Raw genomic sequence first — 26,863 nt, forward strand, 5'->3', positions numbered from 1 at the left:
GGAAGGTGTGACACATCCAAACTTCAACTCCCATGAGCCACCTTGGCACCATTTCCAAATAGAAATATTTCCATTTTGGGGAGCTTGATTTTTTTTAATGAGAAGTTGAAATTTCCCATTGGAAAGCCCAACTAACATGTGGAACTCATTGCCAGGGGATGTTGCGATGGCCAAAAGTATAACTGGTTCAGAGGAGAACTGGATAAATCCATGGAGGACAGGACCACACTAGCCAAGATGGACAGGGATGCAATCCCATGCTCAAGGTGACCATAAACCTCTGACTGCAAGAAGCCAGGAGTGGAAGACAGCTGGATATCTCCAAAACTGCCCTGTTCTGTTCACTCCCCCTGAAGCTCTGGTACGAACAACTGTCGGAAGACAGGATACTGGGCAAGATGGACTTTTGGTCTGACCCAATATGGCCACTCTGGCATTATGAAAGAGACACTTTTCACATAACAAAAAAAGTTTTGGTAAAAACCCTATTTGCCATCAAAACCCAGTTTCAACTGGAGATTTTCACAGGTTCAGGGACGTCAACGCCCTTTCCATCAGCATCCCCTGGTTGTTCTCTGTCCCAGGAAAACTGATGCCAAGAAAAGTGACAATCAGTTACATTTCCTGGAGTGCCCCTCCTCCATGGGTGCATTGCCACATTCACCCCCATTGGCCAGGCTCCAAGCCATATTCTGCCTTTACTGCCTAATGAGCGGGTTGATCATTAGCCTGGCGAAGGGTGGGGCTGGCAGACCTGGCCCCGAGGCAAAGCCCCTGTGACAGGCCAAATTAGCCTATCTAAGAGGTTAAGAAAAACTCAACTTAAGAGGAAAGGTGAAAAAAACCAACATGTGGGCCTGTGTAGCCTTTAGAAAAGAAGAGTGAGGGAGGGGAGAGACCTGAGAACAGGCTCCAGATATTTCTAAGGAGGACAGAGATCGATTGTTCTCTGTGGCCACTGAAGGCAGGACAAGATGCAATGGGGCTAATCTGGAGCAGGGCAAAGTTTGGTTGGGTTTTAGGAGATGCTTCCTCACTCTCAGGGGAGCTCGGCTCTGGAACAGGCACCACGGGAGGCCAGGGGGTCCCATCGCTGGTGGGTTTTAAGAACAGGTTGGACAAACACCCATCAGGTACAGTCTAGGTTTACTTGGTCCTGCCTCAGTGCAGGGGGCTGGACTGGATGACCTCTTGGGCTTTCTTCCAGCCCTGTGTTTCTATGATGCTATGAGGCTAGCGGGTTTATGGAAAATAGACTCTGTCAGACCAGCCTGATTTCTTTTTTTTATGAGATTACAAATTGGGTTGCTAAAGGGAATAGTGGTGACCCAATGGACTTAGACGTGGGTTTGACTTGGTCCCGCATGACATTTTGATGTAAAAGATAGAACAATATAAAATGAACAGGGCACACGTTGAATGGATCCAAAACTAGCTAACTGATAAATCTCAAAATGCAACTGTAAGGAATGATCAACAAACAGGTGTTTTTCTAGTGCAGTCCCTCAGGGACCAGTTCTTGGCCCTACTCTATTTAACATTATTATCTATGACCGGGAAGGAAACATAAATCACCACTGATAAAATTTGCAGATGACGCAAAACTTGGGGGAGTGGTCAATAATGAAGAGGACGGGGCACTGATACAGCGCAATCTAGATCTCCTGGCAAAGTTGGCACAAGCCAACAAAATGTGTTTTAACAGGGCTAAATGTAAATGTGCACATCTAGGAACAAAGAAAGTAGGCAAGATACAGAGAATGGGGGACTCTCTGTCCTGGGGAGTAGTGACTCTGAAAAAGATTTGGGGGTCATAGGGGGTAATCAGCCAAACGTGAGCTCCCAGAACGACACTGTGACCCAAAAGGCTAATGCAATCCTGGGCTCTGTAAACAGGGGAATCGCCTCTAGGAGCAGAGAGATGATTTTGTATCTGTATTTGGCCAAGGTGCGACCACCACTGGGATCCTGTGTCCCATTCTGTGGCCACAGTTCCAGCAGGGCTGTGATTAAATTGGAGAGAGACCAGAGAAGAGCCACAAAAGGATTAGAAACCCTGCCTTCAAGAGAGAGACTCATAGAATCATAGAATAGAAGATCAGGGTTGGAAGGGACCTCAGAAGGTCATCTAGTGACAGTCCAACCCCCTGCTCAAAGCAGGACCAACCCCAACTAAATCATCCCAGCCAGGGTTTTGTCAAGCCTGATCTTAAACACCTCTAAGGAAAGAAATTCCACCACCTCCCTAGGGAACCCATTCCAGTGCTTCACCACCCTCCTAGTGAAAACATTTTTCCTAATATCCAACCTAAACTTAAACCCCACTGCAACTTGAGACCATTGCTCCTTGTTCTGTCATCTGCTACCACTGAGAACAGCCGAGCTCCATCCTCTTTGGACCCCCTTTCAGGTAGTTGAAAGCAGCTACCAAATCCCCCCTTATTCTTCTCTTCCGCAGACTAAACAATCCCAGTTCCCTCAGCCTCTCCTCATAAGTCATGGGCTCCAGCCCCCTAATCATTTTTGTTGCCCTCCACTGGACACTTTCCAATTTTTCCACATTCTTCTTGTAGTTTGGGCCCCAAAACTGGACACAGTACTCCAGATGAGGCCTCACCAATGTCAAATAGAGGGGAACGATCACGTCCCTCGATCTGCTGGCAATGCCCCAACTTATACAGCCCAAAATGCCATTGGCCTTCTTGGCAACAAGGGCACACTGTTGACTCATATCCAGCTTCTCGTCCATCGTAACCCCTAGGTCCTTTTCTGCAGAACTGCTGCCTAGCCGTTCGGTCCCTAGTCTGTAGTGGTGCATGGGATTCTTCCATCCTAAGGGCAGGACTCTGCACTTGTCCTTGTTGAACCTCATCAGATTTCTTTTGTCCCAATCCTCTAATTTGTCTAGGTCCCTCTGTATCCTCTCCCTCCCCTCCAGTGTATCTACCTCTCCTCCCAGTTTAGTGTCCTCTGCAAACTCGCTGAGGGTGCAATCCACGCTAGACTCAGGGAGCTCGATCTATTTAGCTTAACAAAGAGAAGGTGAAGGGGTAAATTGATCACAGCCTGTCAGTACCTACGTGGGGAAATATATTTAACAACGGGCTCTCCAATCTAGCAGAGGCAGGTCTAACCCGAACCAAGGGCTGGGAGTTGAAACCAGACAAATCCAGACTGGAAAGAGGTGTCAATTTTTAATGGTGAGAGTCATTAACCCTTGGTACAATTTCCCAGGGTCGTGGTGTGTTCTCCACCAGTGACAATCATTAAATCAAGGTTGACTGTTTCTCTACCAGCTCTGCTCCAGGAATGACTTGGGGGGGCAGGTCTCCAGCCTGGGTACTCCAGGGGGTCAGACTATATGATTGCATTGGTCCTATCTGGCCCCAAAGCTACGAATCCAGGAAACTGCTGGTGGATGGGGTGGGAGGGGAAAACTAGCACCTGTATTGTGACAGGGGGCGGGGTGGGGAGACCAGGGCACTTTGTGCAGGCCCGCAGTGGGAACTGCCTTTGTGCCTGCAGAGGATGGGGAGAGCTTGTCACGGGCTGAGATCTGGGACTGGCCACAGGGGAACAGCGGGGCACACCCAGATCCAGGAAAGGCACTTGCCTGGGGAGTCACCAAGGGGGCCATGCAGCTTTGGGAAGACCCCCCCAGCAGCACCCCTACCCCAAGAGGAAGCCTCTGGAGGATTCAGTGGGACCCCCCCATCCTCAAATTAGAAGCCAAACAAACTTCAGGCAGCCCAGCAGAGGCTGGCCGCTCACTGAACATCCCCCGGGACTGAGCCCCACTCACCTGATGTGATGCCCGAGCAGGCAAAGTGGAAGAGGAGGAGAAGAACAGTAAATGTCCTCATCCTTCCCTGCAGAACACTTCGGTGTGGTCCGGAGAAGCAAACGCAGCTGTGGCCAGCTGTCGGTTCAGAGGTCCCAAGGCACGGTTCCGAGAGATGGCACGGGCGGGGCCAAGTTCAGGTGCGGAGCGGAGCTGGCTCTCACCTGTTCACAGCCACACAGGAACTAAACAGAGAGAACAAGACTCAGGAAATAGGAGCAGCCCAGAATGAACCTTTATCCTTTCACTCACAGTCTGCGATGTTGCAGAGATAGCACAGGGACAATAACCAGAATGCAATAGTAGTATTGTCACGGGCTGAGATCAGGTATTCAGTGGGCAAGCCCCAGGAACAAGGAAGGAGCTGGCTGCAGGAGTGGGGGTGATAAATAGAGAGGGTGTATAGAGACAGATAGGGTGGAGGATGGAGATAGATAGGTAGATAGATAGATAGATAGATAGATAGATAGATAGATAGATAGATAGATGGGGTGGGTGAGGATAGATAGATAGATCAACCTCAGGAGGTGTCTAATCCAACCCCCTGCTCAAAGCAGGACCAACCCCAACTAAATCATCCCAGCCAGGACTTTGTCAAGCCGGGCCTTAAAAACCTCTAAGGAAGGAGGTTCCACCACCTCCCTCGATAACCCATTCCAGCGCTTCACCACCCTCCTCGTGAAATAGTGTTTCCTGATATCCAAGATCCTAGACCTCCCCCACTGAACTTGAGACCATTGCTCCTTGTTCTGTCATCTGCTACCACTGAGACCAGCCGAGCTCCATCCTCTTTGGACCCCCCTTCAGGTAGTTGAAGGCTGCTATCAAATCCCCCCTCACGCTTCTCTTCTGCAGACTAAATAACCCCAGTTCCCTCAGCCTCTCCTCGTAAGTCATGTGCCCCAGCTCCCTAATCATTTTTGTTGCCCTCCACTGGACTCTCTCCCATTTATCCACATCCTTTCTGTAGTGGGGAGCCCAAAACTGGATGCAATGCCCCAGCTGTGGCCTCACCAGTGATGAGTAGAGGGGAAAAATCATGGTCCCTCGATCTGCTGGCAATGCCCCAATTTATACAGCCCAAAATGGCATTGGCTTTGGCAAGAAGGACACACTGTTGACTCCTAGCCAGCTCCTCGCCCACTGTAACCCCTAGGTCCTCTTCTGCAGAACCGCTGCCGAGCCACTCGGTCCCTAGTGTGTAGCGGTGCCTGGGATTCTTCCGTCCTAAGTGCAGGACTTCAGGGGAGCTGGGGGCAAACTGGGAAGCAGCCAGAGGACAATCCAAGGGCTAGAAACCTGACCTAGGGAACGAGGTTAAACCTGGGCACATTAGCATGGAGGACGGGGGACTTGAGCCCAGTTTGGAGGTCAGGGAAGGGCTGGTCTGAGGGGACAGGGTCAGTTGTTCTCTGAGGCCCCGAAAGGCAGGACAAGGAGCAAGGAGCTTAATCCGGAGCAGGGCTGAGCTTGGTTGGGTTTTAGGAAACGCTTTCTGGCTCTCCGGGGAGTTCAGCTCCGGAACAGGCAATACGGCGGTGGGAGGGGGTCCCGTCCCCAGGGGGTTTTCAGAGCAGGTTGGACAAATGCCCATCAGGGCTGGACGGGGGTTACTGGTCCTGGCTCAGCGCGGGGGGCTAGACCAGATGCCCTCTGGTGGGGGGGGGGGCTGGACCGAATGACTCCTCAAGGTCCCTTGCAGCTCAACATTTCCATGACTAGGTGTAAATTGTCCCCCAGCCTGGCACTGGCTGAGCATTGGGAGGGAATCGTCTGCTTAGCATCTCCTGCTCCTCCAGGAAGTCGGGGCTGCCCAGGAGAGCCAGGGGTTGATACAGCCTCACGCAGATGCTCGCTCCATCTACAGGGGTCCAAGCACAGGTCCCGCCACAGGGTTCAAGGCCGGAGAACCTCCCCCAGCAGTAGTAGGGCTGTTGTCTGCAAGCTGAGATCAGGGCCTCGTCTCGCTAGGCGCTGCCCAGACCCTGCCAAGATCAGGGCCCCATGGGGCCAGGCACTGCCCAGACCCTGCCAAGATCAGGGCCCCGTGGGGCCAGGCACTGCACAGCCCCAGCTGAGATGAGGCCCCGAGATGTGTGGGATGGGATGGTGACGCAGGCGGGGTGCTCTGCCTGACTTGGAGCCTCAACATTGCAAGGGGCTCCCAGGGACGAAAAGTCCAGGTCAATCCAGCCACCTGCACCACGGACCTTTGGACCGCAATTAGCATCATTGACCAGGGATGCTCTTTGGAGTCTATTTGCGGCACTGTTGCCATCACACCGGGGAGGGAGGGGAAGAAACAACCCTCGTTCAGCCACCATAAAGACATTAATGGCTAGTATTCACTCCTGGTTATGGCCAGGGAACATCAGGGCCCCTTATCAGCAGCTGGGTTATCAGCACCATGAATGTAAGTCGTAAACCAGTCCAAGGTCTGCCACGTGAGCGGCCTGCTTCCAGGAGGGCAAGGTGGGTCGGGAGCCTCTTCTCGTTCAGCTTTGGCTGCTCTGCCAGCCTCGCCCGGGCTCAGAGTCCAGCCCCCTTGGGCCACACCCAGCGGGCAGGAGATAACGGCCCTGCTACTGCTGCCCGCTCTGTCTCTTTTCTCATCCTGGCCCTACTGCGCTGATGGGGGTCCCGCGAGATGAGCTGTGCCAATGACAGATGTGCCTCTTTTTGAGGGATAACAGCCCTACTACTGCCAGCAGCTAACACACTCCCTCCTTTGAGGGACCCAGGTTCAAACCCGGCTCATGGGGGCATCAGAGTGGCTGGACCACTCTGTCCATCACACGCTGCCTGGACCTGCCCCGTTGCTGCCAGGGAAGGTAGCAGACATAGGCCAGATCGGATCCTGGCCTCTGATTGCACCCAGGCACTTCCGGTTCGGGTCTCAAACTGATCTCTAACAGAGAGCAACTCAAACCATGGGGGAAGAGGGGGGTTATCTCGTAGATTTGTGTCAACCCAGGCCAGAGAATTCACCCAGCTCCCCCCGGACCGCGCCCGGTCGCTTGTGCTGGACTAAAGCATCTCCCAGAAGGGACCCGCGACTGCCCCTTGACAGTTCCAGATGGAGACCAAGCGGCTGTCTCCAAACCCAACGCGGGGGGGCCCTGTTCCTTCTCTATCCTTCTAGTTTCATTTCTCAACCTGCCAAACGGAGCCAAGCCCGGCACCGCCCAGGAGTGCAAGTCTCTGACGTCATCTCATCAGCACCAGGGAGCCAGCCAGTCTCTGTTCTCCATAAACCCTTAATTAACCCTCCCCCTTCTTTCACTCCAGACGAACCAAGTCCCATATCAGCCGCTCCGGCATCTTGCCCAAATATTTGGTCCATTTATCCGTGTTAAATATTGGCACAATGCTGGCTCCCTGCCCATCTTTGGGACGGGCAGAGCCCTGGGAACCCACCACAAGTGGGCATGGGGGGGTGGAGCGGACAGGGGGACTGTGCCAAGCTGGCATGTCAGTGTCCCGGCGGCTATTCACTCAAGTGTTTGCCTTCGCACCGCACCCTCCACCCGGGCCTCCTTCCCCCCTTCTCTCTTTCTCTACAAGTTTGTTTTTCACGTGACTCAGCCCCGGGCTCGGGTCTGGCTGCCACTATCTGCCCCGCTGCTGTCTGACTTGGCTGTCACGTGCCGCGATAACAGGGACACATGCACCCTTGTCATGTGTTTGGGCACTACTTCATCAGCTGGCACAAGCCAGCCTTGGGCTGGGCAGATTGGGGCTGACCCATCCCCTCCCAGGTCCCGGGACCAAGCAGCCCCAGCAGCCAGGTTTGGGTACAGGTGCTGCACGGCCCAGCAGCCACCAGATGCCCCCCGGGGCACAGACATGAACATGATCAGGGCAGGGGGGACACGCTGCTCTCGCCCCTGCCCCAGAGTCTGCCCTGAATTTGGGGGGGTTCCTACTCCCTGTCTGGGCGTCTGGGGGGGGCATGTGTCTGGAGACACAGCTCCTCACTGCGGAGCCTTAGGTAACAAGCGCCACATTCTCAAAATAACACCCACCTCCGGGCAAGGAACCCACTCACGCCTGGTGTTTTCTCACCACTTTATTTCCCCTCCGAGAATCACAACAGCAGAGTTTAATTTCTTACGCTTACATTATTTCAGGCCGCAGGGGCTGTCGGGGAGCAAAATCCGGGGGGCGGGGGGTGTCCTGTCTTGAGGGGGTCTATCATGAGGAGAGGCAGCCCCCTCCAGGGGGTGGGGAAATCTGATCCGGGGCACCCCCCTGCAGAGCAATGAACCAGGCCAATGCCTTTTGCCTTGCTCTGCTCTAGCATGGCTTCTTCCCCCGGACACCTGGGTCCCCTATCTTCACTGAGAACCCTCTCCCAGCTGGAATTGGGCCATCCTGTCTTCCTCTGGATGCCTGGGTCCCCTGGCCTCACCCCTTGGGAATGCAGCCCCCATTCCCCCTACCTCCAGCCCGCCCCTGTTTGCTCAGGGCAAAGGAAACAATTGGAAATCAACAATGCCCCCACCCCCACCCCAGAAATCACCAGCAGAGGGGCTTGGTGCCAACCAGCACCTTCCCGGCCTGCCCATTCTTCCTCTTTGACAAACGATCTGCTAAACCCACTGTGCAAACAACCTCAGTGCAGCCAGCCGGGGCCTGGGAAAGCTCCACCCACGCGCCTGGCACCAGGCTGCCAAAGAGGAGCGCCCCGGCCCCAGATACAGGCAGAGCTGGGGATGCTACCACCTCCTGCCCCACTGCCTGGACCCTATGGCCCAGTGCCCAATGTCCCACCACCACCAACAGCAGCACTGTCCCAATCCCAGCCGGCTTGGTGCCTGCCAGTCCCTGGGAGCTCAGCAGCGTCCAGTCCCGGGTCCACTGCGTCCCTGCCCCACGGGGGGGTCTTGGCAGCAGAGAGTGACTGGCCTGGTGGTGGCTCCAGGTTCACGTCCGGCCTGGGACCCCCGGCCTCAGCTCCACAGGTCTGACGGATGCAGGTCCCCGGAGAGCAGCCTCCTTCGACAGCTGCGGCCGCTGGATCAGTTCTGGATGTCACAGGCCAGACCAGCTGCCGGGACTCAGATACGGGTCACCTGGGGCCGAGCAATTTGCAACTGGGGGAAGCAGAGCCAGCCTGGGTCAGGCAATGTGGAGAGCCCAATGCCCCTCACTCCCGACCCGCAGCTAGGGTGACCAGGTGTCCAGTTTCTGACCGGAACACCCGGTCAGAAAGGGACCCTGGCAGCTCCAGTCAGCACCCGGTCATGGTGCTGCAGGACTAAGGCAGGTGAGTCCCTACCTCTCCTGGCACCATGCTGCGCCCTGGAAGCAGCCCGCAGGTCCAGCTCCTAGGCGGGGGTGCAAAAGGGCTCCACGAGCTGCCCCCGCCCCGAGCACTGGCTTCGCACTCCCATTGGCCCGGAACCATGGCCAATGGGAGCAGCGGGGGCAGTGCCTGTGGGTGAAAGCAGCATGCAGAGCCACCTGCCACATCTCTGCCTAGGAGCCGGACCTGCTGCTGGCTGCTTCTGGGGTGCAGTGCAGAGTCAGGACAGGCAGGAAGCCTGCCTTAACCCCCCCTCCACTGCACTGCTAACTGGGAGCTGCTGGAGGTAAGCCCATGCCCCAACCCCGAACCCCAACCCCCTGCCCTGAGCCACCCCCAAACCCAGAGCCCCCTCCTGCACCCCAAACTTCTCATCCCCAGCCCCACCCCAGAGCCTGCACTCCCAGCTGGAGCCCTCACCTCCCCAGCACCTCAACCCCCTGCCCCATCCCAGTGCTCCTTCCCACACCCTGAACCCCTCTGCCCCACCCCCAAGCCTGGAGATCCCTCCTGCACCCCACACCCCTCATCCACAGCCCGACCCCAGAGCCTGCACTCACCCTCTCCTGCACCCCAGTTCCCTGCCCCAGCCCAGTGAAAGTGTGTGAGGGTGGGGGAGAGTGAGCCACTGAGGAAGAGACGGAAGGTAGTGAGCAGGGGGTGGGCCTTGGGGAAGGGGTGGGGCCTCAGGGAAGGGGTGGGGCTAAGGTGTTTATTTTGTGCAATTAGAAAGTTGGCAACCCGACCCGCAGCCCCTGCTAGCCCAGCCCTGGGCTCCCCCCAGCTTTGCCAATGGCCAGGTACCTGCAGGGACGTGTCTACTTTGTCCAGGGAAGGCTGGAAGGACGAGGAGACTCTGTGGCTGCCAGTGCCGCCCTCTGTCCCTGCAAGAGGCCCCAGAACGGAGTGAGCAGCTACCATTTGGGGGGCCAGTTTCCTCCACCCTCGGCTGTCCCAGCACTTCTGCCCCTCCCGCACTGCACCCTAGTCCCCTGACCCCACCCTGCCATGCCCTCTCTCCTGCCCCATTCCATCCCCTCCCTTTCCCAGCCCTCCCTTTGCCCCCCCCCGCTAAGGCTGCCCCAGAATCAGCCCTTTGTGGCAGGATCAGCCCCGGGCACCCACTGCACCTGGCCAGCACCTTGGGTGCAGGCTCCTCCCAGATCTCCCAGTTCTTTGTGCCTCAGCAGTGGCAGCTGAACCCCCTGCCCAGCCAGCCCCCTTCCACCCAGACCCTCTTCCAGCACCCGCCACTCAGCACCCCTGCAGAGCGTGAAGGAGCCAGGCCAGCAGAGTGGAAAGGGGAAGCTGAGGTCAGCCTGGCTCACTGCGGCCCAGAGCCGGGGGACGCGGCTACCCACCAGGGATGTTACCTGTCCAGCTGGGGGCACTCGGGGCCCTGGCAGTGATTCCCTGGGGGGGCATGTTCCACTCCCACTCCTCGTTGCTGTACCACTTCTCCTGACTCTCCTCCAGGTCCGCCACGCTGCAGAGAGAGCAGCCATACCGCCCGTCAGCCCCAAGGCCCAGCCCCACGCAGCCCCCGGCATGTGCACTCTGGGGGGCCGGCTGCCACATACCCACGTACAATTTCCATCGCCCCCCCCCCAAATGTCTCAAATTCTCCAGTTTCAAAACTGGCCAGAGCCCGGCGCAGCCTGTCCTCGGCACAACCCCAGCACGACCTGGCACACAGAGCCTGTCCAAGAGGATCGGCCTCCGGACTTGCCCCAAGCCATGCGGTCTGCAGCAAAACTGTGGCAAGAACCCAGGAGTCCTGAGGCTCAGCTCGGGGGCCTGGCTCCCCCAGCTCAGGACAAATCCCTCCTCTCCTGTGCCTCAGTTTCCCACTCTATGAAATCCTTCCCTACCTGACTGGGGCAGGGCGGGGGAGAGACTAAAATCTATTGGTGACTCTGTGGAGCCGCCCAGATGCCACAGTGATGAGGCCAAGAAAAGATCACAGATTCATAGAATCATAGAATATCAGGGTTGGAAGGGACCTCAGGAGGTATCTAGTCCAACCCCTTGCTCAAAGCAGGACCAATCCCCAACTAAATCATCCCAGCCAGGGCTTTGTCAAGCCTGACCTTAAAAACCTCTAAGGAAGGAGATTCAGAGTATTCAAGGCAAGGAAGGACCATGAATCTGAGCATCTCTTTAGCCTGGGCCAGCAAATCTCACTCACTCAGCGAGCTGCGTCTTCCAACCACCTCTGGAGAGACTGGGCCCTTCGTTCCCCTGACCCTGTCGGCTGCCCTGTTCCGCACCCAGGCCAGCTTGAGATCCTCTCTCTTGGGCATGGCTGGACGCTGGGGTCTGACCCGTGCCTGGCACCAGGGTATGACAAATGTGGGTGTTCTCTGCAATATCATTCTGAACACTCTACAGGACTCAGCGCCTGTCCCCCTGGCATCGCCCCCCGGGGGGAAAGTTTGCATTCGGCACACCTGCCCCCCTGGCTCTCAAAGCAGTGACAGTCCTAGGCTCACCAGAAAGACCAGACTCCTCCCTGACCCTCTGGCCTTCCCAGTGCAGATTATCGGCAGGGGAGGGTTGACAAAATGGGATTTTGGGGGGTCAAAAAAACACTCATTTCTCAAAATGTGGCATAGGAAAGTGTCAGGCATCCATGCAGTTTTTGACTCTGGGGGAAAAAAGCATTTTGAAATTGTACTGCCCCAGTTTGCCATTTTCCAAATGAAACTAACAAACCAAAAAAAGGATCAAGTTTTCCGGTTCCTAACTTTTCATGGGGATGTTTCAAAGACCAAAAATGGTTGAAACCGAAATATCCCAAACTGAGATTTTGTGTGGGGGGGGCAGTATTTTCAGTTCAGGGAATTTTCTGAGGTTTCCATCAAGTAGGGGCAGAAAGGTAGTTTTCCCTCTGTGCCTAGCCTGGGTGCGACCATGGCTGAAATCAGTGTCGCAGTTTCGCCTTCTATGAAATCCTTCCCTACCTGACTGGGGCAGGGGAAGGGAAGGGAAAAGACTAAAATCCATGAGTCTGAGCATCTGTTGTCCATTCTGGCACCCACAGTTCCAGCCAGATGGTGATTAAATCACAGAGGGGTCAGAGAGGAGTCATGAGAAGGATTAAAAACCTTGCCTTTGAGTGAGAGACTCCAGGAGCTCCATCTATTTCTTCTCCTTAACCTCTCGGAACAGGACAAGAGGCAATGAGCTTAAATTGTAGCGAGGGAATGTGACGTCGCACTCCATATGATTTTATGAAAATCTGCTAATGAGTGTGAATATAATGTCCCTGGAATATGCTTCATGCAAAAGGTCTCTTGTGAGGTATCATGACAAAGTTTATAATCTACAGAGTGTGGTCATCCTATTTGTATGAATGTATCATTCTTGTATCTGAAACTAGAAATATGAAATATAACTCTGAGGGCCTATTGTAATTATGCAAAGTGTGGGCCATTAATGGTGGTTTGGAATCTTGATGGCTCCCATCAATTAGGACAATTGGTTGTAAATGGCTCTGTTTGCAGGCAGGCCTTCCTGTGAGCCAGGCCAGGAAGAATGGAGGCTTGGGGGACTCACAGGACATGTGACCATGTCACCTGGTACTGGAATCCATCTTAAACCTGGTGCTTTTCCATTTAGAAGGAGGGATGGGGACCCAGAGAGACAAAAGATTCCCGCCCTGTGCCAAAGCTATAAAAGTGAGTGGAACAGAACAAAGGGGGCTGCAGTCATGAGAAATCCCCTAGCTAACACCTGAGCTGGAACAAGGGCTGTACCAGGGGAAAGGATCGGGCCCAGACTAGAAAGGAGTCTAGCCTGTGAAAAAAGCTTATTGGAACTATATTAGGCATAGACTTGCATGTTTTTATTTTATTTTGCTTGGTAACTTACTTTGTTCTGTTATTACTTGGATCCATTTAAATCCCACTTTTTACTAATTAATTAACCCAGAACAAGTAATTAATTCTTGGGGGAGCAAACAGTTGTGCATATCTCTCTATCAGTGTTATAGAGGGCGGACAATTTATGAGTTTATCCCGTATACGCTTTATACAGAGTAAAACGGATTGAGTTGGGGTTTGGGTCCCATTGGGAGCTGGGTGTCTGGGTGCTAGAGACAGGAGCACTTCTTAAGCTGTTCTCAGTTAAGTCTGCAGCTTTTGCGGGACGTGGCTCAGACCTGGTCTGTGTTTGCAGCAGGCTGGCGTGTCTGGCTCAACAAGGCAGGGCGCTGAAGTCCCACACTGCCAGGGAAAATGGGCTTAGAGGTAATCTCAGAACATCAGGTGGCAATCCGAGGGGGTCTCTGTGACCGAACCCATCACAAGGAGGTTTAAATTGACATCAGGAAACACTTCCTAACTGTCAGGGTGGTTAAGCCCTGGAATAAATTGCCCAGTGAGGTGGTGGAATCACTGTCCTTGGAGGTTATTAAGAGCAGGTCAGACAAACCCCTGTCCAGGATGGGCTAGATCCCACCCTGCTGTGCCTCCCCAGGCCCCGCCTGCCCCAGGCCCTGCCCCTGTACCTGTGCTTGCCCCTCCAGTGCCGATGCCAGCCAAGGCAGATGCCCAGGACAAGAATCACCAGCAGCAGCACGACCAGGCCGAGTGCCACCCCCACTGCCACGCCCACCTTGCTCACGACTTGTTCGCAGTGACTGCCCGTGAACCAGTACCACTCCGAGTGCTGGCAGCTGCCGAGAGAGGGGGAGGCCATCAGGAGTGTGACGTAGTGAGGACGCCTGGGTTCTCTCCCTGGCTCTGGGAGGGTAGTGGGGGCTGGTGAGTCAGAGACGAGGGGCTGGGAACCAGGACTCCTGAGTTCTCTCCCCAGCTAAGAGAGGGGAGTGGGGGCTGGTGAGTTAGCATAGCAGGGGCTGGAGCCAGGACTCCTGGGTTCTCTCCCCAGCTCTGGGAGGGGAGAGGGATCTCGTGGGTTAGAACAGGAGGGGCTGGAAGCCAGGATGCCTGGGTTCTCTCCCCAGCTCAGGGAAGAGGAGGGACCTAGGGGGTTAGAGCAGGGATAGAGATGTCAGAAGTGTGGGAAAGGGACCCCGACCCCATTCAGCAAGGGATGGTCCCAGCCCCGGTGCCGAGTCTCAGGCCTGACCCAAGTCTGTCCAATGCTCCCCAGGAGCAAATGCTGAAGAGGGGGATGAGCAGCCCTGTGCCCCAGTGACCCCTCCCCCAATTTTTTGCCACTCCAGAGTGTGGTGTTTGGACCAGCCATGGGTTCCTGGCACCCAGGTGTTGCTGCCGGCCTCCATCCCCCTCCCTAGCCACAGTGAGTTCCCCACACCTCCGCCCTGGGCAGTGACACTCACTAGCAGGTGGGTCCCCCCAGCTGGATGTAGCAGTACCCCCGACTGTTGCAGGCATAGGTGTCGGGGTGGTGGATGCTGCAGTTGGAGACGCACATCAGCTGCCCCGAGACACTGACGGGCAAGAAGTATTTCTGGTAGGACTGGCTGATGGTCGAGTTGTTCAGGCACAGACCTGCGGAGACAGGGCCAGAGCAGGTCAGCACGGGCATCCCCCCAGTTCCAGCTGGGCCAGCCCCAGAACCGCTCTCCAGGCCCCGCCTGCCGCCCCCGAAGAGCCAGCCAGGAGTAGATACCTGCCTTCCCAGGATGCTGGAGGCAGCGGGACCACTCCGCTCTGGGTCTCCCGCACTGGGATTCTTTTGCTTGAACATCCTCCCTGTATAAAATGTCACCCCTTGACCTTTTCTCCCAGTGCAGCATATTTCCATTCCCCCCAGGTACGTGAAATTGTGTATGGGATGGGATTTCCATTTTCCGGACAATGCTACTTGGCCTCGGGCAGACCTTGGGGCAGCGAGTTCCACCGGCTAATCTGGCATTTCCCCCCACTATCATCAGTTGGGAATTTGCTGCCTGTGTCAGTGTTAACACACAAACAAGGGGGCATCTGACATCCGCATCCGTTGATTCTCTTTAGAGGCCAGCGTAATGCCCCGAACAGCCAACAACAATTGGTCTCATTTTCCTTCCTGGTTTGAAAATCTCTCGGCCGAATTTCCCATCCTGGCTGCTCTGTGCTCTTTGTGACTCCATAGGCTTCGACCGTGGCTCCGTTCCAGGTGTGATGGCCGGACGCCAAAGTGAGACAAGCGGACCCTGGAAACGGGGCACCACGTCTGTGACGCTGGGGGCTGATTAACCAGGGGAATCAACTCGCTAGTCCCAGTGCTGGAGCTTCTGTCACTTGGGGGGGCGCGGTCTGACCCACAAAGGCCCAGGTGTCCGGCGGTGCTAGTAACGAAGCGGGAGACGAATTTCCCAGGGGCCGTGCTGGAGTCTCCACCCATGTTACAGCAAAGGAAAGAGGTTTTTCTAACAGACCTGGGAATTACTCTGGAGGCGGGTATCCAGGGGTCAGGCCAGAGGGTCTCCACCCCCGCCCCCACCCCCCCCGCCTCTCCAAGACTGCATCTCACCTGCCATCATCAGGGGGATCGTGTTGACGTGCGTTGCGTTGGCTTTGAAGCACAATTCCTGCGAGTCAGCTGAAAGAGAAGATCCAGACCCATAAGTGGCGCCCCTCGGCACGGACCCTGGTGGCTGTCTGCCTGGAGATGGGGGTGGGGGGCAGCGAGGACCCCAGAGCTGGGCCAGCAGCCATGAGCTTGGAGCTCTGGGAGCAGGCAAGTGTGAATTATAGGGGTGCCACCAGCGCTGGTCCTGGGGGGCCCATGTCTGCGCAGGGGGGCAGGCCCAGCTGGAGGCCAAGTGGGAGAAGGGGCTAGCTACTCTGCGGGACAGATGCAGCGGAGTGAGGGGGGTCTCCGTCATCACCCCAGGGGGCTCTAGAGAGCCCAAGACGGGTGCAGGAAACACAGCAGGGATGACATGCAAGGCTCTGCAGGGAAGGGATGAGACGCCAGGTCTGCAGGATGGCTGGCACATCGCAGCGACCCCAAAAGCCGGATGGCCAGTACTGGGCCCGCGAAAGGGGGGATGGCTGGCCAGGCGAGGTGTGGTACAGACCCGGAGAGGCACTGGTCGAGCTGCTGGTGCAATTGGTGGCATTCAGCCGCGCGCTGACGTTGGCCACAGCCTGGGGATACACACTGGCATAGCTGGCATAGGGCACATCCAGGACCACGCGGTGATCCACCACCACGCTGCCCTTGCTGTGGCAGGAAAAGAAGAGGAGAAAAGTCATCAGGGGGCCACCGGATGACACCCCTCCATCCCGGGGTTGCCAGGCATCCGGGTTCCAACGGGAAGGCCTGGTCGAAAGGGGATCCTGGCAGCTCTGGTTGACAACGCCGACCAGTTGGTGAAACGTCCGGTCGGTGGTGCAGTGTCGGTAAGGCAGGCTGGTCCCTGCCTGCCCTGGGGCACAGCACTGCTCCCAGAAGCTGTCGCCAGGTCCCTGCAGCCCCATGGTAAACGGGTGGCCAATGAGGCTCCATGCACTGACCTCGTGCCTGCAGGCGTTGCCCCCACAGTTCCCATTGGTGGAGGTTCCCGGCCAATGGGAGCTGTGGAACCGGCTCTCAGGATGCAGGCTGCACCTGGAGCCTCACTGGCTGCCCATGTGCTTAGGGGCTGCAGGGACATGGTGACAGCTTCCTGGAAACAGCAACAAGTGCTGCAGGGACCCCCCAACCTGAACCCCTCCTGCACCCCAACTCCCTGCCCCAGCCCAGGATGTTTGGTTTTGTGTGACTAGAAAGTTGGTGACCTTTTCCCACACCCCCATCACGAGGCCCGGGCTCCACGCCTCACCTCAGCTGGATCACCTCAATGCCGAGGAACCCGGGCACCGTCTGCCTGTAGATCGGGTCCATCTGCAAGAGAGCGGACTCAGCACGGTGGGCGCAAATGGAGCTCCTGGAGCCCTGCTCCATGGAGCCCTGGCCCCCTTCCCTGAGCTCTGCACAGCACTGCCCCACTGCAGCAGCTGCCTCTCCCCCAGCAGAGACCCTGCTCCCCCAAACCAGCAGGATGCTCCTTCCTCCAGACCGGCTTGGACCTTCCATGGCTCAACCCAGCCCCAGGGACCATCCCCCATGTGCCAAAGCCCCAAACTTCCCATAATGCATTGCATCAGGGCCCCTGCCACTAGGAGACACAGCGACCCTGTGCAATGGGGCACTGCCTCCACAGACCCTGCAATCTCCCCACTCACCGGTGCGCCAGACCCCATCTCTTCCCCCACTACAGCAGTTCCCCATTCACCCACAGCTCCGTGCATTCCCCCCAGCCCTCCTGAGCCCGATCTCCCTCACCTTGGTACTGAAGATTTTCACAAACACTTTGAATGCTCTGGACATTGGATCCTCCATGCTTTTGGAGAAGTTCATGTTCGCCACCACTATGGTGACATTGATCTCCGCCTTCACCACATCTGCGAATGGGAAACAAAGTGCAGCTTTGGCAGCCCTGAGCGCTCACGAGCCAGGGAGGAAGAGGGCTCGCCAGGCTGGGTTTAAACACCACGAGATTGGGGCGGGGGTAATTAAAGAGCCAAATGAGTTTTGCTCCTGTTCTGAGCCTCTAAAGTTGGCCCATCATTGGAGAATCCAGGAACGGCCAGGTTAGAAGGTACCCCAAGTCCAGATCCCCATGCTGAGCCAGGACCAGTAACCCCAGCCCAGCCCTGACAGGTGTTTGTCCAACCTGCTCTGAAAAGGCCCAGATACGGGACCCGCCCCGCCCTTGGCACCTGTTCTGGAGCCAAGCTCCCCTGAGAGCCAGGAAGCGTTTCCTAAAACCCAACTGAGCTCAGCCCTGCTCCAGATTAAGCCCCTTGCTCCTTGTCCTGCCTTCAGGGGCCCCGGAAAACAACTGACCCTGTCCCCTCAGACCAGCCCTTCCCCGACCTGCAGGCCAGGCTCAAGTCTCCACTGTCCTCCACGCTGACCAGGCCCGGGTTGAACCTCACCCCCTAGGTTGGGTTTCTAGCCCTCGGATTGTCCTCTGGGTGGCCACTCCCCCATTTGCCCCCAGCTCCCCTAATGCACCCAGAGCTGGCCACAGCCTCCCGGTCGGGGGCTTACTGGTGCCAACAGAGCAGGACTACCCCCTCCCCCGTTCACACACCCTGGGTTGATATGTCATTTTTGCACCCGTCTCACATTTGCTTGTGTGATGCTCTTGCAAAAAAGGCTAGTGTCAGTCATGGGCCACAGGAACAAACACCCCGGTAAAGTCACCAGGGTCGCCGATGCAGCCAGTGGGACCGTGAACCCAGAAAAGGGGCTCAGGAACCAAACCCTTCGGAACAAGCCACTAAGCAAGAATGGGTACCCAAAAGGTTCAGGGACTGACAGTCCAACAGGGACCCCCCAGAGCAATGGGGGAGGCCAGAGCCACTCACCGACATTGACGTTGTTCATCACCGTTTCGCACTGCTCCCCTGTAAATCCGGGAAGGCAGAGACACTTGTTCACAAGGGGCGTCCCTCCATTCTGGCATCGCAGGGGCTCCAGTGTGGTGGGAGGAACTTCAGGGGAACAAAGAGAGAAATGGGACTGAATGAGGACATAAACCTGAAAGGGACCCTCGTCCGGTGCTGAGATGCAGCCACCTCTGGGGTGAGCATGGGAAATGGTAATGGTTTGCCACAAGTTTCTAGCCAGGAATTGACTTCATATCCCAGTTAGCCACCGATGTGGATGATATGATTTTTGTGTGTGACAATAGCCCCTGCATGCCCCAAACCGTAATGAGGACCCCATTGTGCTCGGCACTGCACCTGCCCCGGCTGAGATCAGGGGTCCCACGGTGCTGGTCAGTGGCTGAGCCAGGAATAGAGTCTATGGTTCCCAGTCTGCTGCCCCCTACCTTGCTCGTTGAACGCTGCTCCCCATAGAAACCCACAACTCACCCGCAGTGGTTGTGGTGCCAGTGGTGTTTGCGGGGTGGTTGCTGGTCCCTGGGATTTTGGTTGGCACAGTCATGGAAGTACTTGTGCTGCTAGACTGCATCTGAGTCACATGGCTGGTCACAGTGCTGGGTTTCCTTGTGGGAACTGAAGAACCTGTCGAGACGGAAAGAGGAGGCGCCATGGACCTTGTAGAAGACATTTGACTTCTTGCTGGCTCGGACATCATCATTGTGCTAGAGATGCCGGAGGTGGATCCTGTGGTGGTAGGCAAAGAAACAGTCGTGGCCAACATTTCCTCGTGGGTGGTGGATTTGGTTGGACTTGGAACAAAACGGGTTGTCGTTGGCAGTGTCTCATTGTGGCTGGATGCCGGAGGACTTGCGTAGGAAAGTGTTGTTGCCAGGGTGGTCTCACTGGTGGTGGATGAAGATATGGTTGGATAGGACTCTTTTGTCTTTACGGTAGACTCAGTGGAAGTAGTGGTCACAGGTGGCTGAGGAGAGACTGTTGTCAAAGTTGTCTGTTGGCTTGTTAATTCCTCTGTGTTAGGGACAGAAAGAGTTGTTACTCCTTTACTCTCAGTATTTGTGAATTCAGTAGGAGTTGGATGGAGAGGGGCCGACGTCATGGTTGTCTTCTTGCTGGTGAATTCAGGTACGGTTGTATGGAACACAGATGTCATGGTGCTACTCTCCATGGAAGATGTTGACACAATGGGCTGAGAAGTGGCTGTTGTTAAGCTTGTCTCACTGGTGGAGATTTCACTTGTAGCAGGCGAAGAAAGAGTTGTTGGGTTGTGAGTGAGTTCTGTTGCTGGGACATATGGAGTTGAGGCTACAGTGGTCTCATTATTTGGGAATTCAGTCATAATAGTGGAAAGACTAGTTGCCTTTGTTCTCTCATTGGTGCTGAATTCAGGTAGGGTTGAATGGGAAACAGATGTCATTGTGCTACTCTCCATGGAAGATGTCACTACAGTTGGCTGGGATGTGACTGTTGTCAAGTTTGTCTCATGGGTGGAGCTTTCTCCTGTAGCTGTCACAGAGAGCGTGGAAGACCTTGTGACTTCAGTAACCGTTGTCCCAGAAAGACTTGTTGTGAGTGTTGTTTCATTAGTGGGGACTTCAGACATGGTTGAATAGAGCTCAGTTCTCTTTACAATACTTGTTGCCAAAGTTGTCTCCTTTCTGGTGGACTCAGACACAGTTAAGTGGGAGGGAGATGTCACTGAAGGGCTCTGAGAGGAAGGGCTGGTCAGAGCTGGTTGGGAGGTGGCCATTGAAGAGTTGGTCTCAAGGGTGGAGATTTCACGTGTAACAGGTACAGAGAGAGTTGTTGATATTGTGATCTCAGCCTGCGTAGATTTTGCAGTACTTTCTAAAGGAAAATTAGTTTCCATGGTAGTCTCACTGCCTGTGAATTCTGAAGAAGTAAGATGCAGAGGAGTTGTCATTGCAGGTGCGGCACTGGTAATGAATTCAGAAACTGTTGTGTGTAACATGTTTGTTGTGATGGCAATCTCAGTAGAAGATGTTGAAACAACTGCAGAGTGAGTAGCTCTTGTCGCCGCTGATTCGCTGATGGAAGTTTCAGATGTAGCAGATGCAGAGGGTGTGGTTGACAATGTTGTTTCACTATTGGTAACTACTACTGAAGCTGGAGCAGAAACCGTTGTTGCTAGAGTCGTTTCATTGGTCGTGCTTTCAGAAAGGCTTGTGTGAGAGACAGGAGTCAAGAAGCTGCTCTGGCTGGAAGAGCTGGGCACCGTTGCCGGAGGAGTGGATGTTGCTGAGGTTGTCTCACTGGGGCTTGTTTCCATTGTGGTGCGCATTGAAGAAGGTGTAATCGCATTGTGTGTGGATGTCTCAGTCATTGGAAGAGAAGGAGTGCTTGCCATGGTAGTCTCTGTCCTTGTGAATTCAGTACCAGTTGTTTGGGGAGGAACCAATGTCCCACTTGTGCCCTTGGTGATGAGTTCAGACACCACGGGCTGTGTGACAGTCGTCCTTATGGGACTTTCACTGGACGATACTGTCAGAGTTGACTGGGAAGCAGTCGTCAGACTTTCCTCCCTTGTGGAAATTTCGGCTGTGCTCAGGACAGGAAGAGAGGATACCATGGGAGTCTCACTGTTTGTATATTCACTAAAGGTCGGGGAAAGAGAAGTTCTTGTTGAGGTTGTCTCACTGGTGAAAGTTTCAGGTAGTGTTGGGAGAGACACACTTCTTGTTACCTCTCTGGAAGATGTTGAAACAACTGCAGAGTGAGTAGCTCTTGTCGCCGCTGTCTTGCTGATGGATGTTTCAGATGTAGCAGATACAGAGGGTATTGTTGACAATGTTGTTTCGCTATTGGTAACTTCTGCTGAAGCTGGAGCAGAAACCGTTGTTGCTAGATTCGTTTCATTAGTCGTGCTTTCAGAAAGGCTTGTGTGAGAGACAGGAGTCAAGAAGGTGCTCTGGCTGGAAGAGCTGGGCACCGTTGCCGGAGCAGCGGATGTTGCTGAGGTTGTCTCACTGGGGCTTGTTTCCATTGTGGTGCGCATTGAAGAAGGTGTAATCGCATTGTGTGTGGATGTCTCTGTCATTGGAAGAGAAGGAGTGCTTGCCATGTTAGTCTCTGTCCTTGTGAATTCAGTACCAGTTGTTTGGGGAGGAGCCAATGTCCCACTTGTGCCCTTGCTGATGAGTTCAGACACCACGGGCTGTGTGACAGTCGTCCTTATGGGACTTTCACTGGACGATACTGTCAAAGTTGACTGGGAAGCAGTCGTCAGACTTTCCTCCCTTGTGGAAATTTCGGCTGTGCTCAGGACTGGAAGAGAGGATACCATGGGAGTCTCACTGTTTGTATATTCACTAAAGGTCGGGGAAAGAGAAGTTCTTGTTGAGGTTGTCTCACTTGTGAAAGTTTCAGGTAGTGTTGGGAGAGACACACTTCTTGTTACCTCCCTGGAAGACGTTGAAACAACTGCAGAGTGAGTAGCTCTTGACGCCGCTGTCTTGCTGATGGATGTTTCAGATGTAGCAGATGCAGAGGGTGTTGTTGACAATGTTCTTTCACCATTGATAACTTCTGCTGAAGCTGAAACCATTGTTGCTAGAGTCGTTTCATTGGTCGTGCTTTCAGAAAGGCTTGTGTGAGAGACAGGAGTCAAGAAGGTGCTCTGGCTGGAAGAGCTGGGCACCGTTGCCGGAGGAGTGGATGTTGCTGAGGTTGTCTCACTGGGGCTTGTTTCCATTGTGGTGCGCATTGAAGAAGGTGTAATCGCATTGTGTGTGGATGTCTCGGTCATTGGAAGAGAAGGAGTGCTTGCCATGGTAGTCTCTGTCCTTGTGAATTCAGTACCAGTTGTTTGGGGAGGAACCAATGTCCCACTTGTGCCCTTGGTGATGAGTTCAGACACCACGGCCTGTGTGACAGTCGTCCTTATGGGACTTTCACTGGACGATACTGTCAGAGTTGACTGGGAAGCAGTCGTCAGACTTTCCTCCCTTGTGGAAATTTCGGCTGTGCTCAGGACTGGAAGAGAGGATACCATGGGAGTCTCACTGTTTGTATATTCACTAAAGGTCGGGGAAAGAGAAGTTCTTGTTGAGGTTGTCTCACTGGTGAAAGTTTCAGGTAGTGTCAGGAGAGAGACACTTCTTGTTACCTCTCTGGAAGATGTTGAAACAACTGCAGAGTGAGTAGCTCTTGTCGCCGCTGTCTTGCTGATGAATGTTTCAGATGTAGCAGATACAGAGGGTGTTGTTGACAATGTTGTTTCACTATTGGTAACTTCTGCTGAAGCTGGAGCAGAAACCGTTGTTGCTAGAGTCGTTTCATTGGTCGTGCTTTCAGAAAGGCTTGTGTGAGAGACAGGAGTCAAGAAGGTGCTCTGGCTGGAAGAGCTGGGCACCGTTGCCGGAGGAGTGGATGTTGCTGAGGTTGTCTCACTGGGGCTTGTTTCCATTGTGGTGCGCTTTGAAGAAGGTGTAATCGCATTGTGTGTGGATGTCTCGGTCATTGGAAGAGAAGGAGTGCTTGCCATGGTAGTCTCTGTCCTTGTAAATTCAGTACCAGTTGTTTGGGGAGGAACCAATGTCCCACTTGTGTCCTTGGTGATGACTTCAGACACCACGGGCTGTGTGACAGTCGTCCTTATGGGACTTTCACTGGACGATACTGTCAGAGTTGACTGGAAAGCAGTCGTCAGACTTTCCTCCCTTGTGGAAATTTCGGCTGTGCTCAGGACTGGAAGAGAGGATACAATGGGAGTCTCACTGTTTGTATATTCACTAAAGGTCGGGGAAAGAGAAGTTCTTGTTGAGGTTGTCTCACTGGTGAAAGTTTCAGGTAGAGTTGGGAGAGAGACACTTCTTGTTACCTCCCTGGAAGATGTTGAAACAACTGCAGAGTGAGTAGCTCTTGTCGCCGCTGTCTTGCTGATGGATGTTTCAGATGTAGCAGATACAGAGGGTGCTGTTGACAATGTTGTTTCGCTATTGGTAACTTCTGCTGAAGCTGGAGCAGAAACCGTTGTTGCTAGAGTCGTTTCATTGGTCATGCTTTCAGAAAGGCTTGTGTGAGAGACATGAGTCAAAAAGGTGCTCTGGCTGGAAGAGCTGGGCACCGTTGCCGGAGGAGTGGATGTTGCTGAGGTTGTCTCACTGGGGCTTGTTTCCATTGTGGTGCGCATTGAAGAAGGTGTAATCGCATTGTGTGTGGATGTCTCTGTCATTGGAAGAGAAGGAGTGCTTGCCATGGTAGTCTCTGTCCTTGTGAATTCAGTACCAGTTGTTTGGGGAGGAACCAATGTCCCACTTGTGCCCTTGGTGATGAGTTCAGACACCACAGGCTGTGTGACAGTCGTCCTTATGGGACTTTCACTGGACGATACTGTCAGAGTTGACTGGGAAGCAGTCGTCAGACTTTCCTCCCTTGTGGAAATTTCGGCTGTGCTCAGGACTGGAAGAGAGGATACCATGGGAGTCTCACTGTTTGTATATTCACTAAAGGTCGGGGAAAGAGAAGTTCTTGTTGAGGTTGTCTCACTGGTGAAAGTTTCAGGTAGAGTTGGGAGAGAGACACTTCTTGTTACCTCTCTGGAAGATGTTGAAACAACTGCAGAGTGAGTAGCTCTTGTCGCCGCTGTCTTGCTGATGGATGTTTCAGATGTAGCAGATACAGAGGGTGCTGTTGACAATGTTGTTTCGCTATTGGTAACTTCTGCTGAAGCTGGAGCAGAAACCGTTGTTGCTAGATTCGTTTCATTAGTCGTGCTTTCAGAAAGGCTTGTGTGAGAGACAGGAGTCAAAAAGGTGCTCTGGCTGGAAGAGCTGGGCACCGTTGCCGGAGGAGTGGATGTTGCTGAGGTTGTCTCACTGGGGCTTGTTTCCATTGTGGTGCGCACTGAAGAAGGTGTAATCGCATTGTGTGTGGATGTCTCGGTCATTGGAAGAGAAGGAGTGCTTGCCATGGTAGTCTCTGTCCTTGTGAATTCAGTACCAGTTGTTTGGGGAGGAACCAATGTCCCACTTGTGTCCTTGGTGATGACTTCAGACACCACGGGCTGTGTGACAGTCGTCCTTATGGGACTTTCACTGGACGATACTGTCAGAGTTGACTGGGAAGCAGTCGTCAGACTTTCCTCCCTTGTGGAAATTTCGGCTGTGCTCAGGACTGGAAGAGAGGATACAATGGGAGTCTCACTGTTTGTATATTCACTAAAGGTCGGGGAAAGAGAAGTTCTTGTTGAGGTTGTCTCACTGGTGAAAGTTTCAGGTAGTGTTGGGAGAGACACACTTCTTGTTACCTCTCTGGAAGATGTTGAAACAACTGCAGAGTGAGTAGCTCTTGTCGCCGCTGTCTTGCTGATGGATGTTTCAGATGTAGCAGATACAGAGGGTGCTGTTGACAATGTTGTTTCGCTATTGGTAACTTCTGCTGAAGCTGGAGCAGAAACCGTTGTTGCTAGAGTCGTTTCATTGGTCGTGCTTTCAGAAAGGCTTGTGTGAGAGACAGGAGTCAAAAAGGTGCTCTGGCTGGAAGAGCTGGGCACCGTTGCCGGAGGAGTGGATGTTGCTGGGGTTGTCTCACTGGGGCTTGTTTCCATTGTGGTGCGCATTGAAGAAGGTGTAATCGCATTGTGTGTGGATGTCTCAGTCATTGGAAGAGAAGGAGTGCTTGCCATGGTAGTCTCTGTCCTTGTGAATTCAGTACCAGTTGTTTGGGGAGGAACCAATGTCCCACTTGTGCCCTTGGTGATGAGTTCAGACACCACGGGCTCTGTGACAGTCGTCCTTATGGGACTTTCACTGGACGATACTGTCAGAGTTGACTGGGAAGCAGTCGTCAGACTTTCCTCCCTTGTGGAAATTTCGGCTGTGCTCAGGACTGTAAGAGAGGATACCATGGGAGTCTCACTGTTTGTATATTCACTAAAGGTCGGGGAAAGAGAAGTTCTTGTTGAGGTTGTCTCACTGGTGAAAGTTTCAGGTAGTGTTGGAAGAGACACACTTCTTGTTACCTCCCTGGAAGATGTTGAAACAACTGCAGAGTGAGTAGCTCTTGTCGCCGCTGTCTTGCTGATGGATGTTTCAGGTGTAGCAGATGCAGAGGGTGTTGTTGACAATGTTGTTTCACTATTGATAACTTCTGCTGAAGCTGAAACCATTGTTGCTAGAGTCGTTTCATTGGTAGTGCTTTCAGAAAGGCTTGTGTGAGGGACAGGAGTCAAGAAGGTGCTCTGGCTGGAAGAGCTGGGCACCGTTGCCGATGGAGAGGATGTTGCTGAGGTTGTCTCACTGGGGCTTGTTTCCATTGTGGTGCGCACTGAAGAAGGTGTAATCGCATTGTGTGTGGATGTCTCGGTCATTGGAAGAGAAGGAGTGCTTGCCATGGTAGTCTCTGTCCTTGTGAATTCAGTACCAGTTGTTTGGGGAGGAACCAATGTCCCACTTGTGTCCTTGGTGATGACTTCAGACACCACGGGCTGTGTGACAGTCGTCCTTATGGGACTTTCACTGGACGATACTGTCAGAGTTGACTGGGAAGCAGTCGTCAGACTTTCCTCCCTTGTGGAAATTTCGGCTGTGCTCAGGACTGGAAGAGAGGATACCATGGGAGTCTCACTGTTTGTATATTCACTAAAGGTCGGGGAAAGAGAAGTTCTTGTTGAGGTTGTCTCACTGGTGAAAGTTTCAGGTAGAGTTGGGAGAGAGACACTTCTTGTTACCTCTCTGGAAGATGTTGAAACAACTGCAGAGTGAGTAGCTCTTGTCGCCGCTGTCTTGCTGATGGATGTTTCAGATGTAGCAGATACAGAGGGTGCTGTTGACAATGTTGTTTCGCTATTGGTAACTTCTGCTGAAGCTGGAGCAGAAACCGTTGTTGCTAGAGTCGTTTCATTGGTCATGCTTTCAGAAAGGCTTGTGTGAGAGACAGGAGTCAAGAAGGTGCTCTGGCTGGAAGAGCTGTGCACCGTTGCCGGAGGAGTGGATGTTGCTGAGGTTGTCTCACTGGGGCTTGTTTCCATTGTGGTGCGCATTGAAGAAGGTGTAATCGCATTGTGTGTGGATGTCTCGGTCATTGGAAGAGAAGGAGTGCTTGCCATGGTAGTCTCTGTCCTTGTGAATTCAGTACCAGTTGTTTGGGGAGGAACCAATGTCCCACTTGTGCCCTTGGTGATGAGTTCAGACACCACGGGCTGTGTGACAGTCGTCCTTATGGGACTTTCACTGGACGATACTGTCAGAGTTGACTGGGAAGCAGTCGTCAGACTTTCCTCCCTTGTGGAAATTTCGGCTGTGCTCAGGACTGGAAGAGAGGATACAATGGGAGTCTCACTGTTTGTATATTCACTAAAGGTCGGGGAAAGAGAAGTTC

At 54.0% G+C, this 26,863-nt stretch overlaps 1 protein-coding gene across 2 annotated transcripts; it reads right to left on the reverse strand.

The window, feature by feature from the left end:
• Positions 1-7,770: 7,770 nt before the first annotated feature.
• On the reverse strand, positions 7,771-21,645 carry LOC119849216 (mucin-5AC-like). Of its 2 annotated transcripts, none has more exons than XM_038386037.2 (11): positions 18,995-21,645; positions 18,485-18,610; positions 17,394-17,512; positions 16,891-16,952; positions 16,144-16,289; positions 15,594-15,662; positions 14,458-14,629; positions 13,660-13,827; positions 10,523-10,635; positions 9,954-10,033; positions 7,771-8,937 (listed from the first exon to the last, which is right to left on the reverse strand). In XM_038386037.2, the coding sequence occupies exons 1-11, from the start codon at positions 21,603-21,605 to the stop codon at positions 8,902-8,904; spliced, it is 3,702 nt and encodes a 1,233-aa protein (XP_038241965.2). In that variant the 5' UTR covers positions 21,606-21,645; the 3' UTR covers positions 7,771-8,901. The 2 variants fall into 2 exon arrangements, with proteins under 2 accessions (XP_038241965.2, XP_043359623.1); XM_043503688.1 differs by having other exon boundaries at positions 10,511-10,635.
• Between the last annotated feature and the right edge of the window lie 5,218 nt (positions 21,646-26,863).

The sequence above is a fragment of the Dermochelys coriacea genome, chromosome 28 (genome assembly GCF_009764565.3).
Source record: "Dermochelys coriacea isolate rDerCor1 chromosome 28, rDerCor1.pri.v4, whole genome shotgun sequence".
In the NCBI taxonomy this organism is placed as follows: domain Eukaryota; kingdom Metazoa; phylum Chordata; order Testudines; family Dermochelyidae; genus Dermochelys; species Dermochelys coriacea.